This window comes from Hetaerina americana, unplaced genomic scaffold (genome assembly GCF_022747635.1).
Source record: "Hetaerina americana unplaced genomic scaffold, ioHetAmer1.1.p SCAF_4, whole genome shotgun sequence".
Classification (NCBI taxonomy): Eukaryota; Metazoa; Arthropoda; class Insecta; order Odonata; family Calopterygidae; genus Hetaerina; species Hetaerina americana.
In genome coordinates, this window is record NW_027286985.1 from 42,636,598 (window position 1) to 42,650,881 (window position 14,284).

A 14,284-nucleotide genomic window follows, 5' to 3' on the forward strand; every position below is an offset into this window, starting at 1 on the left:
TGCAGGCATAGGAATAAACAAGATAGGTAAGTTAATTAAAACCATTTAATTGCTCATTTTCTCTTTATTATTGGGATTCACTCCATATTTTATTACCTAAAACAAATAATTTTGGCATAATCATGAGAAATATCACTGCCAAAACATCAGATATCACATGTATGCCAGAAAATGCTATGTACTGATACCAAGGATCTAAAAATAAGACAAGTTTCAATGAAAAGAATTACAACAATTTTGCTCTAAGATATGCTTGATAGATTCTAAAATTTATTTGACAAAAGCAACATTATAAATCTCACAGCGATCATATAAAAAATAATTAAAAATGCCAGTTAAGTGTATGCAGATTTCTATGACTTATTTGAATCAATCAGCATTTTCTCATTCTGATTACTAGAATCATTGGATGCCTTATTTGTTTATTAAACAGTAAAAACTATCCCAATAAAAAATTTGGGTAATAGGTGGTGTGATTAATGAGTATACTAAGAAATATTGAACATCATTTTAAGAAAAGTGTATAATATCTCTCATATCCTCTTAGGATGTGTAATTCCTCAACTAAATGAGAAAATATCATTTGGCCAATGCTCATGTCGAAAAAGGAAATGTTTGAGTAAATTATTTACTAATCCTGTGTGCATATTGGCTCACTTACTCTGAGAAAATTTTCAAAATATTATTGACTGTGTGCAGTGAATACAGGGAGTGCAATGTAATTGAATGAATGAAACCTTCAGTACTGCATGAAGAACTCAAGGCATTCAGTGAGATCTATCATGACTTCACGATCTAAATGAATAATTGACAATCTTACTCACTAAATGTCACAGCCTTTTGGAAAAAACGCTACAGTCAATTGACCACTGAAACTCAAATAATGCAAAATATCAATTAAAATAACTTACAAACTAAAAATGTGGTGGATTTCACTGGATGTGACCCTTAAAGTTGACCAATTCCAGCAAATATGTACAAATGAATTATAATTATGCAGTATTAAGTGAAGAAATTACCATATATGCAGAGAAGGAGAACCAGAATTTGAATTCTTAAAAAAATAATTCCATAGACATGGAAATCAAAACTCTCACATTATAACAATTGTAACCGAATAAACCCAGAGCAAATTTCAGGCTAAGGATTCATTACCTGAGAAAAAGGCATGCTTGGTGAAAAGTTTCAATCTCAGCACATTGTGTTCCTGAACAGACAGATGGAGAACACAAGCATTCTTTGGCAAATTCAAAATCTATGAAGAGGAAGAAAAATGGGGTTCACGAAAGATGTCCACCGCTTGATTACTTTTTCAACCACGACCCATGACACAGTATCCAGTTCATTGAGAATGATATCACCACTTGCATAAAAAAAACACACAAACGTCAGGCACAAAAACACGTTGAGTTACAATGAATCAATATCACTTGATTATTCTAAAGAGTCCAATCATTTCCTATGCGATTGGTGACATGACATAATATGGCAGTTTTGTTGTTGCCTTGATCATCACCTTAAAAAGTACAATACTTTACATCTGTCCCATCATTAGCAAACCTCAGGGTCTACAAATTCCTAAACCCCCTCATTTATAAAAGCCTGCCAACTTTCCTCGCAAACCAGGAAGTCATTTCAATGAGGACATTTTTTTTATGACATGATCCCAACAACTGCGCAAATGAAAACATATTTGGCTCACTTGGCAAGAGAGATTCTTTACATATTCAAAATGGTTGAGTTTTGGTCCTTCAGCAAGAAGCACGGCATTGAACCACATTTTGCTAACAGTATCAAAACAACAACTTAAGCCATATCACAATAATAGTTTCAATGACATAGCTTCTTAGCAAGGAAGCACATTTTCATTTGTATAATCACAAACATAACTGAAGTAGCAAAACAGCTCCTCACAATCACCACAAGTCCTTTTTTTTGTAATATCAAAAGCTAGCAACCACCACTTATGAAATAGAAATAGGATTTAAGGCTAGCTAGATTTCTTGAGTATAAAAAGCATTGACCATTTAGAGCAATGCCATGCAAGCAGCACTCATAGGTCACAACCTAAATTGGTCATGGTAACTGATAATGCAAGCTAAAAAAAACTTACAATCCTCTACAAACAGAGGAATATAAAATGTCCACATTCTGCCACCATGAATAATATGTTCACTCAAAAGACATGAGGTTGACAGGCGGTGGTTTCTCTAATTTGCCTGTGATTGCTTGCTGTAAGGAGCGATACCACTGAACTGCAGCTGATTTTGTTCCAGCACGGAACTTGTAAACATTTCCTGGAGGAAGAAAATATAAAAACATATTAGGAATTGTTTGCAATCAACACAACTGACAGCTTTCTTAATAGGAAAAGAAAGAGTTCATTAGTTAGTGGGGAATTATTTTTTCAAGTATTGATTTACTAATAAAGTGATGTTACCTATAGTTGTGTACTGTAAGTTAAATAGAGTACCACACCTAAACTGAAATATCCTGGTACATGCATAGATAACAAGAAGAGTAAGTTAAACAATGCTCTAAATGCACATTTTTGGAAAGGCTATTTGAAGTTAAAAACATCACTTGAAAAACCATATTTTATAAATTTCACACCGGCATTAAAAAAATGGTTCCTTTTGAAGTATGCATCACATCCAACCATGCAAAGATTATTGTTTATATTTCAATGTTTTTGATGTTAAATTAGGATATTTTAAAATTCTCCTATACATAGAATTAATATCTAGGTTAAAGTGAGATTGGAATAAATTAATTTGGAGTTCACTCCTAAAAAGTTCATAAATGCAAACTATTAGATTTTAGATTAGACCAAAAGGTAGTATACCCTCACTTGTCATCATTCCTACCGTGTATTGAATAAATCCGTGAATCGCATACACACATGGAAGATATAAACTCTTGTTTTTAGGCATCAAAATGAAGAAAAATCTTGAATACTTAAAAATTGACATAATTTATAGTAAGTATTTTTAGCATAATATTTAGAGCATTATAAGCATTTATTTTAGCTACCATAGAATTTTCCCGGGAAAATTATGAATTACTTCATTAACATAAAAAAATGTAATGAATATTTAAATCATTATTGTAGCCCAGCATTTGTCACAGTCACAGCCATTTCTATCAATATTGCATTACCAAATTGCTGCCTATCCCTATATACTGTAGTTGTAATAATAATATAATAGATTTATTTGTCAGGCAGACACAGGGTACAGTATTTAGAACATATGACAGGTGTACCGGACACGTCAATGGGATATAGATCACACTATTCTCAAATTGAAATACAAAAGCTGTCATTAAAAAATAAACAGGCAGACTTTCCCGTCTCTTCTCCCAGACTTAAACATCTTCGGCCCATATTAGTGCTTAAAAGGTCAACTTAGTTCATCCATTTCAATATGTTAGACGCATCATACTTCCAACCAGTTGTCCTTTTTTTTCAGTGACTTTGATAGCTTCTAGTTTTTCACCTGCCATAAAATCCCACAACTTTTTGCACCTATTAATTGGTAAAACTGTTCTGAACTATATGCAAATCATCACAGAATTAATGCCAATTGTCAATCTAACAATTGAAAAACATGCAAGGATGAAGAAAATATTAAGTAATGGTGAAAGCGTGTGAGAGAGTGCTAGTTAGTGCCTGATGGGCCTCGAAAGGCAAGCAAGCAAACATAAAACCCCCTCTTCCAATCTCATGTTGTGCTTCAGGGCCTAGGAGGTAGAGGAGGAGTCGAGGTATCTACCCTGGGGACTTCTGAGAATGGCTGAGAGATAAGAGAGGGATTTTAACTTGTGTAAGTTGCGCACCATCTTCTAAAGTGGTGTCATATGGTTAAAAAAGAGCATGTAGTACATGGACTTATACGTGAAAGTTTACAAACAATTTTTGCCATTCAACAAACACATCTATACTGGAATGATCCAAAATGAAGCATTTGCACCGACATAAGATGCCCAATTTTAAATTCAATTTCAGCATTACCTCTAACAGGATCAGTTAATTGAAATAAGTCTGGCTGCAAAGGAATATCACACAGGAACACCAACCATCCAACAACTGACACCATTTTACAGGGGTCTCTCTTATAATCAGAACGATCACACCTGCAAAAAGAATATTTTGGTTACAAAATGAGAAAGAAGAATAATTTCCTAAATGAATATATAATATCATACTTTGATTTAATCCTTTTCATTGTAATGACAACTTTACTGTATTTATGCATTAAATCAAACTATGCATTAGTTTTGCCTCTATGTCTACGAATAATCACTACGGCAGAAATAATTTTTTTATAAATTTTAGGGAAAAATTTAACAATGTGCCACACATTTTTAAATACCTTTCTTGCAAAGTGCACCTATTGCCTGTCAATGCAAGTAGATACCCTTATGCCCTGAGTTCTCTTATATCTTCTACAAAAAGATCTTTGGATTAATGTAATAACAATTATTATGATATCACAGATAAGAAAATGATCAATTTACTCAATTATTCTAAAAGCAGCAGCCAAATTAGTAGTTTTGGACATATCACAGCTCAGAAAGCACAAGCAGAGAGAACTCAACGTAAAGGTTAAGTACTTCAGTTGTTAATACTTTCAGACCTTTTTCCTGACTTGAGATACCATTTTACAGATAAATTACAATAACAGGAACACATATAAATAAAAAAGAGCATTTTTACTTTAATATTCATTTCAATAACGACTTCATTAAAATATATTCCAAAAAGGTTTTGTCAACACCTATAAAGTATTATTTATATATAATTATCATGAAGCCTTCCTCCAACATCAGGCATCCAGGACAGAATTCAAATTTACAAAACTGGCTACATCATAAAAAATAATTGTAATCAATATTGCATTTTAATACACAAAGAATGACAAGAAGAAGACTAATACCAAATGGCATAGCATAGGCAGTCAGGCAATTAAAGCAAGTAACCTAGTGAGTAAGCTTTAAACAAGTGTTCATGATAGCATAATAACAACAGAGGTGAGTAATCAAAACATTTGGAAGTTAAGATGTTAATTTATTTGGATGTAGGCAATTGTGTGATTATGTCAACTTCAATTGTAATAATACATTTTTTTAATATGTACAACTTTGATTAGGTGCTCATATGCAGAAATTAAATGTTCAATTCTAAATTTATTTACTTATACTCTGCTTACAGAGTTATATTATTTACATAAATATCCATAAATACCTGAAATGCATGCAATTCACAGACTTAGAATACAAACTCCAATTTATTGTGCATAGGTAATTGCAATGGTAGCATATTGAAGGCATAACATACTGACTGTCCAAAAAGATTTTATAAAATTAAAAATAGTTATGATGAATATTAAAATCTCTGTTTGGAATTTTAGATGAGTAATTTCTTTATTTTATAAAACTGCTCAAAAGTGCAATAAATAAGCTAAAAGCTACTGAAAAAAAATTATTTATTTTTGGCCAGACATTGCATCAAATTTGCATATAAAATTTTTAGACAAAAAAAGCAAACAGCATAGATTTGGATTGAGCCTCTGAATATGCTTAATCAAAAGTTAACGACTGGGATAAAAAACTAATATGATATATAATCTATACAGGAATGCCACTTAAAATGTTCATGCTAATTGGGCTTGATTACTGCTTTCCATGAACAATAACAGACCCCAATATTCTACTCATTAAGAGTCCTGATAAGCAAATGTATAAGCAGATGCTAGTGTTCATAGCTGGTAGTCACAAGAAAAAACTGCACATTAAAAGGAATAATTCCAAAGGACAAAAAAATTAAACACACCAATTTTTTGGCACAGCCAACTTGAATCAACTATGAATACAGAAGTAGCATTCCACCCAAAACAAACAAGTAGATAAGCACTTAAAATGTTTATTATAATATTTTACATAAATTTCCCCTGGAAAATTAATCAAAACTTATCCATATTAACTTTAACCATGCTATCCTGCTTGTAGAGCACAATAATGTGGCACCTCATCATATGGCTTGATACACCTAACACAGTGATGATTCTAAACACACTTCTTCATTTAAAAAAAAGACATTTTAAATGCAAAAAATGTGTAGGGATATGCCAGAGAAAATCATTTAATGCAAGTATAAGAACTGGAGTAAGTTAATACTCAAATGTCTACGAGACCTACTATGAAAAATGACATGGATGATTAAAACCAATATCTTGGAATTCCAGTAAACAAGAACCACCATTAACACTACTATTTCTTTATTATCATGCTGTCTGAGAAAAAATCTCTGCATTACTTTTAAACAAATATGTACCCCCATTGCACTACTCTTTTGCACTACTCTGCCATTAGGGTTGCTCATCCTCCAAATCAATACTCAAATTGGCAATCAAAGATTTTTTTATGATAGTGTTTCACTCCAGGAGAGAATTTTCTCAGTCCACAAGAAATATAAGAAAAGATGGAGGTATATATCATGCACTACTTTCAAATATTAAAGAATTATGCCAAAGATATGGGGCAATAATAAAAATATACCTCGTGACTAAAATTCCGGTACTTGTCACCATTGATCATTCATTAATTGAAAATTTAAAATAAAACTCATCGGAAAAGGAATTTTTGAATAATCATTACTTTCCTTCAGGCACCATGATACTATATTTTTGCTTGCACCTAATTCACTTGCATTGTAATGGGTAATCTCACTTTGTAATTTGAAACTCTTAAAGCTTAGAAAGAGATTTGAAAACTAACATCAATTTTATGCAGATATGAGCATATGAAAGGTGGGGAATAGTAGATGAATTTGGGTGACAGTGCACATTCACAAAATATAGTTCAGCATTGGTAATGTTAATTCATAAATAAGATAAGCCAGAACTAGAGATACACTTTACACATTCTATGATTCTTAATTATTTTTTCCCATTAATGGTATGGACATTCTCTAACTGTAATCATTTGCTACATGCAAGCACTATGTCCTAGTTTATAAATTTTTGCTTTGCTGTCCTCTTACTTTCAAACTTGGAAATAACTGAAAAATTAAACCCTGGTAAGAAAATAGTGTCTTCAGTGTGGATTCCACTAGATTTTTCCTTAGCTTCAGGGAATTCCAGGTATACATTAGTGAAATAAAACAATGTAATTTTCATTACATCTCCACATTTTTCTACATTGATTACAATTACATTCTACCAACATCATTCCAAAAATAAGACAAGAAAACACCAAAAGCAATCTCCAATAGAAGGAAGATATTAATGAAAAATGTAATGGTAAAAATTAGACACAACAGGAAAACAAGGACAAATCAGTGGAACTGACCTTCAGTGGAAGTAAGCCAGCTTCTATAAAATAAATCAAAGAGTACAAACCATCTTCCCTTGAGCACTCACCCTTTGAAGGATTTCGGTGGGTAGAACACAAGAGAAGTCCCCCAAAGCTGTATCCAGTAACGCTGCCATGATGCCACTGCTGGCTTCTTCCCATCTTTCACAATAGTTTTCCTCCTCACACAGCCCTGCATCAGACAATTCTGTATTCCTGTGTCGATAGCAAACTCATCCGAATCGCCCGACAGGGAAGACCTAAAATGAATGAGATCAGCAATGATAAGAGGTGTGTCCCAGCTGGAGGAGCCTGAGAAAGGCACATAGCACTTGGCACACAGCATGATTTGCCCTAAGCAATCAGCACGAAGTCAGGCCAAGCCCCTAAGGAAGCACAGGCTTGACATGTAACATGAACCAAGGGGAGGGGGGAGGAGGGGGAAGAAGAAGATGGGTGAAAACCATGAGCACCAGATAAGCACAGAGGAGGACACCAAACACAAAAACTTGGGAGGAAGGGGTTGTAGGAGGACGAAGGGGGCCATCCAAACACTACAAAAGTACACTACGCTCCGGTGTGATTACGAGCGACTCTTACCGAGGGCGGTGCCAACGGACAGGGACGCAGGATGACAGGAGAGGGTGACGAGACACTGCATCCGAAAGACCCCCCAGGGATCTTTGCCTCGTGCGGGCATCTACGATGCCACCGTCGGAGCTGTAGCCACCCCTGGAGAGGCGAGAGTGGCAGAGAAGTGCAGGCAGGCAGAGAAGAGGGAGGATATGAAAACAAGTGAGGGGTGGGGGTTACAAAACTAGCAGAGGGAGGCTCGATCACGGAGGGGATTGAGATTACACTTGGAGCAATCAAACAAAAAGTTGTCTGCTGGGTTCTAAGAGGTTAAAAAAAAAACTCTTCATTGTTTACAAGTCTTACAAGTTAGGACCTTTGGGAAATCAGGTAAGACTGCACAAATTACCAAGAGGATGCCCTATAACATGAACTCAGATAAGAAAGTAACTGTTGCCTGGCCAAAAAAAAAATCAAATAATGCTTAATGAATAATCCTAAAAGTATGTGTGTCCATCTGCTATTGCAAAAGTTTATGAGAGTGAACATTGGAAGATTCTACACCACAAGATTTGAAGAGTTAACTTTTTAAATCAATAAATTTAAAATGCACCACCATTAGTTTCTTGCTTTCCTTCGCCTGATTGTACATGATTTGAATGCATGATAATCTTTTCTTCCATTATGTAATGTTCTGTAAAGCTCAGGGCAATGAGCTTTTGCAATAGCTATGCAAACACACAGTAAAGTTTCCTTCCACTTTTCTATTCCACAAATTCCATAAGCATCCGAGTCCTTCTTTGCCTGACTAAAAGCCCCCAACTCTGCACAAATCAAACAACAATACAGTATTACCTGACCTCATGTTAATATGTTAAAATTCAACAAGTTACAAATATATATGCTATTATAGATAGTACATTGACTTTGAAATAAGTAAAAAATTAATACCATATTAAATCATTAATTAATTTATCCAATTACAGTTCAAAATTATGACTGATAACAAAAACTTCATGAGTGAATATTATCAATATTTTTCAATTATTTCTGACTTATTAGTCCAATCTGCATTTTTATGCCCATGACAGTATCTCTGATGGTACTTCAGTCACTTCCAACATGTCTACTTAAAAATTATAAGCCCTAATTCTTCTCTTGTGATAATATTTTTAACACATCTGCCATTGGCTAACCAGTATGATTTGAGAAACTTCCACATGGCTTTGCAACTTGCTCTTCCATGAGTCTCACCATGTGTAAATGTAATGATTGAGCAGCTTAAAGGCTGAAACAAGTGACTGGAAATAAGGGGATCTGTGTTTTACCTTCAGTCGATACAAATTATATCACCTCCCACACTTATGAATAATATCTACGTCCATCGAAGGTGTAGGATCAGATAATGGAAAGGTGGAATTGGTCACAAGGTCAAAACCATGGAGGTAAATGACAGATTGTTTAAGTGACTCACCCATGCCTTGATAGCAGCTTAAGTTCCTCTTCGTCCTCGTCTGTTTGGGCAGAGCCTTCAACACCATCTAAGGTCGCCACCACGGCACCACCCTTGTCGTTGGTGTTCACTGAATGTTCATGGTGATGGATATGTGGGTGGTGGGTGGGCGACAGCCGTGGCTCTTCCAGGACAGAGTCATCCAACAGGTGCCGGAGCTTCTCATCTGAGCCAGCATCACTGCCCTGTCCATGACCAAGGGGCAACCCAAGCTGTCCAGGCCCAACTCTGGGGCCCGGAGGGAGTCCATCACCAGTACCAGGAGGGCCAAGGTGTGACTGACGAAAGATGCTGAGACAAAAATGGAATTTCAGAGATTTTTAGGTAATCTGGTGACAGTTTTCATTCTCATCATCCACCAAGGTACAAGCTTATGTGCCCAAACAGCCAAGAACGATTTCATAACATGCATGGGGACACACGAAAAGGCAGCCAAAAGCATGAAAGAAATTGGACATAAGGAATGGAAAAAAAATAACTGAAAAGGAACCAGTCTTCTGTACCTTCAGAAAAAATATAAATGGGCCAAAACATAACTAAAAAAAATACAACCAAAATTGTAATAGCATGTTCATGTATTTCTACAATAAAACGCAAGGTGAAAAGGACTACATAAATGGATGAAACATACAAGGGAAATAATGGTTCGTGTAAACTTCAAAATGTCACCGATATGTAAAACCTTGACCCATTTATCGCAGAAAGCTCAGCTCCTCAATACTTCAAGATAATCAACAATCTCCTACAGGTGAGTGCCATTTAAAAGAAAGTACACCTTAGTTAATTTATTTCGCTACTATGAATTATAAGTTGTACATATTTGATCATGAGAAAGATAGGTTGATAATGAAGGTAATCAATAAAAATCAGTACGCTCAGGAAAATGGTTGTGTATAACAGCAATTAAACAATTAGTCTTACTTTTTTGTTTATATAGCATGCATTTCTTTCCCTTTCTCTGTGTACTGTACTAATTTCCCTACATAAATCATATAATAAAAAATTTCATGACAAAAAATTGCAGTCCAACTATAATTTGCTTGCTTTTTCTGGATTCCTCACCAAATTTCAATTTATACATCTATAAACCTCTCTCCTACTAAATATGCAACATTATTCGATGATTTTCAACGTCATGTGTGAACAAAAGTACATATTCAAAACTTATCAATTAAGATTATAGTAGAAAAGTACTCAAAAGAATAATCAAACATTGATGGATGGCTTAATTTTATCAGAGTAAAAAGGGGCATAGAGAGCTAGACTTATAAAGCTAATTTTGTAATGAGCACTAAGTTCTTTACCTCATAAGCACTTAGAGGAAAGAAACTTCTTTCCCAAGAGTCACCTAATATGTCAATATTCTTGAGTATTGATTGCAATATGTAACATATAATTTCAACTAGTTCATTCAATACTAAATGTAGACACAGTTATCATATTGAGATGATTGGGATAATGCCCTTTCATAATGATAACATTAAAAAAGATATGAATGCATGCATGTGGTTGTTAATTAACTTCGTACATGATAAATATCATCAAATTGCATAGCATTTCACGAGAAATGTGATACCAAAACACGTACACAAGCAATTTTTGTGTTATTTAATTTACAATGCACACTCTTGTCAATGACATGGCATGGTAGAATATTCTAAAATCTATGAAATATCAAAAGTAATACATATTTACATGATAATTCTGTATTTAATTTGAAGCATTCATTTATTTCCTTATGACAATGAGAAAGGCACGAAATAAATTGTCACAGTATATCCCTCCTGTGGAGCATGTAACTACCTGCCATACGTTGAAAATGAGTAATGTTTTATTAAATATAAGGTTAAAAAAGATGCTATGAATATGAAATTAATTCACTGGCTTCGTTTTGAAAATCTCATTTTCAAAGATGTAAATAAATACGACTAACTATGTGTACATACTCTCAGTATTTAAGAGAGAAATGCATGAGATCAAATGTTTGATTGCTGTTGATACTACTCTGATTGTAGGAGATGGATTAACAAAATGACCAAATTTCTACACACATAAATTTAAAAATAGAAGAAAGCAATGGAAATTAAAAAGTAAAAATGGCATTACCTCCAGGAATAAATGAAAGTAGGATATATGCACTGAATTATTACTAGAATTCTTATTTATATAACTTCAAAATTCTAAAAATGAATTCGCACTTCCATAGTACATATCATGACTATTCTAGGAAGCACAAATCTCTAGACTCTTAACTGGCACTTGCCTTGATATGCAGGGCTATTGTTGAGCAATTTTAAAATAACTTTTTATGAAAATTTATCCCAATTATACTCATTTTCAACCAAAAACACCATATTAATACTGGTTATTCTGATCAAAGATAGACATTCACATTAAAGAAAACTAACTTCAGAAAAATTGTCGACTATCTGTACTCACTAACATGCAAAACTGAATAGCTTCACTCCAAGAATGATTTTATATGATATAGTACAGATAAAATTTCATAACCTATTTAATAAGCCTGTTGTCAAGTCTCTTCCTGACCAAGCAATTAACTATTTACACAGTTGACCAAGCCTTTTACTTAATACGAGGGTCATCCGGAAAGTAGTACCCGTTCGTGCCGCATGAAGTGCTGACGACGCGAGTAGCCGCTGGACGAGGTCAGATAGCTTCAGTGGCTTGTCTGCCTTCTCTGAGCCAAGTTGCCTGACGCTAGCATTGCCTGTGTTGTTTCTGTGATTGTTTACAATGTTTAAAAAAATTGAGAACGCCGCCAGTTGTGAAGTGAGGGCAGTGATTAAATTCCTCAATGCAAGAAACGTTCGCCCATGTGATATTCATCGCCAATTAAAGGAGGTGTATGGAGACAATGTAATGGACGAGTCGTCTGTTCGGCGGTGGTGTCGCAACTTCAACATGGGGAGGGGGAACACACACGACGATGAGCGTTCGGAGAGACCGTCTGTCATTACAGACCAACTGGTGAGCTCAGTTGACGAATTCGTGAGGAACGATCGGCGCGTCACAATTGATGACATCTGTGAGCATTTTCCCAATGTTTCTCGAACAATTGTTCATGAAATTGTTAAACACCATCTGCATTATGCAAAAATTTGTGCAAGATGGGTCCCTCGCGTATCTCAATGAGCTGGCGGCGAAGGACTATGCAGCAGGAATACAGAAACTTGTCACACGTTATGACAAATGCCTTAATTTGCTTGGAGATTATGTTGAGAAGTAGTTTAAAGTATCCTCTTTCAAATAAAATTTTTTATGTTTGTTAATATTTACTTTTGTGTCTTTATTTCACGAACGGGTACTACTTTCCGGATGACCCTCGTAGTTAGCATGCGTTATCATGTAAAGCAAGCACCAATGGGAGACTTAAAAACAATACTCAACATATGGAAAGATGTCTAAGCTACAATGGATGTCGGTAAGTGTCAATGTGGTTAATGGTTAAAAGGAGAAGGGAGAGTTAGAAGAGAGGCTACAGACAGACATGTGAAACAAAATCAGAGGATGAAGTAGTGAGTGAAGATTGATGGTCACCAGTGCTTTAATCCAGTCAATAGTGACTGAAATATTTTTGATAGGCCTCTTATTTTAAACATCTGTTTTTGTCACAAGTGTTAGCTATAGAAGCACCTACCAGCAAAGAGATGAATAGCCATGTAATATGAAAAAATAAACAAAAAAATATGAAGTACAATGTAGAGGTTCGAAAGTTTTAAAGTGATTGTGAAAGTGCAAGAGACTTTTTTACATATGATTAAGTGCTTCAGTGTAACAAGTTTGTCATTACAGCACTATTCGATTCACAGTCTACTAAATCAATAGAATGCTACAGTGGGAAAACTCATAGAGCAAGGAATGCTAGTAATTTTTACTCTATTGCCAAATACATTGTGACAACATTACTTCACCAAATCCTTAAAATATCCATCAAAGTTTTGCTATTCATTCTACAAATATTTCAATTACAACTTATGATCGCAATCTGAAACTTGAAAAATTTCCGGTGAAGTGTGGTATAAAATACTCAAAGAAATTATGAGTATAAAATGCTCATGCAGTGTCTTAACAAATGTGACAGTAACAATTCACTTTTATAATAGGTGCGTATCAGTGAATTAACTTTTGTGTCTGTGAAATTGCATTGTCATGATTTTTGGTGCCATATGTGTCATGAATTGTCCATTGAAATCTTACTACTCAAGTATTGCTTACTATTCTGGTTGACATCTAGGAAACAAATTCAAAGACAAAACAAAAAATAGCCATTATTGTTCACTGCAAAACAGCTACCTGAAAAATGCAGCTTTCAATTTTCAACTCCATGCTCTTGTCTTTAATAATTATATGGCATTCCTACGAATGGGCAAAAGTTGTTTATTTAAGACTAATTTGATGCTCCTAATCTCATGCTTGTGGAAATGGCCAAATAATTCCTTTATAATGCGAAATAAATAATAAAAACAAACACGTTTTCAATATAATACCAATGGCTTCGTCACTCTTAGTTTGCTTTATCAACCAAGAAGTGCAGTGATGGAAACCAAGTAATGATACTACAAACGTGCTGAGAAAGCACAGATGCTCTCATTTATTTTTTTTGGCCAAGCATTAGAGATTCACAACGCCTCAACTCACCCACTTCGAACCATGTTAGGATGGTAACAGTGTTGATGATGGCCTTGCTTATGGAAGTTGCGGGGGAGGCTTGTGCTACGAAATCTGGAGAGCAAACGAAAAAGAAAAGATGTCTGGAACATTCCATATGGCCACTACTCTCCCAAAGACAGGAGTTACGACAGAAGACAGGATTTCACAAGGAAC

At 34.8% G+C, this 14,284-nt stretch overlaps 1 protein-coding gene across 6 annotated transcripts in view; it reads right to left on the reverse strand.

Moving 5' to 3' along the window:
* Window positions 1-21: 21 nt before the first annotated feature.
* Window positions 22-14,284, reverse strand: part of RalGPS (Ral GEF with PH domain and SH3 binding motif) — a 351,325-nt gene continuing 337,062 nt past the window's right edge. For 4 of the 6 annotated variants that reach the window (XM_071590905.1, XM_071590903.1, XM_071590904.1 and 1 more), the window contains 6 exons: window positions 14,099-14,182; window positions 9,401-9,730; window positions 7,954-8,085; window positions 7,422-7,613; window positions 4,013-4,134; window positions 22-2,297 (listed from right to left, as the gene is read on the reverse strand). In XM_071590905.1, the coding sequence (XP_071447006.1) occupies window positions 2,173-2,297; window positions 4,013-4,134; window positions 7,422-7,613; window positions 7,954-8,085; window positions 9,401-9,730; window positions 14,099-14,182 (985 nt within the window). In that variant the 3' untranslated portion in view covers window positions 22-2,172. The remainder of the gene's footprint in view (window positions 2,298-4,012; window positions 4,135-7,421; window positions 7,614-7,953; window positions 8,086-9,400; window positions 9,731-14,098; window positions 14,183-14,284) is intronic. The other 2 variants (XM_071590907.1, XM_071590908.1) reach the window with 2 other exon arrangements.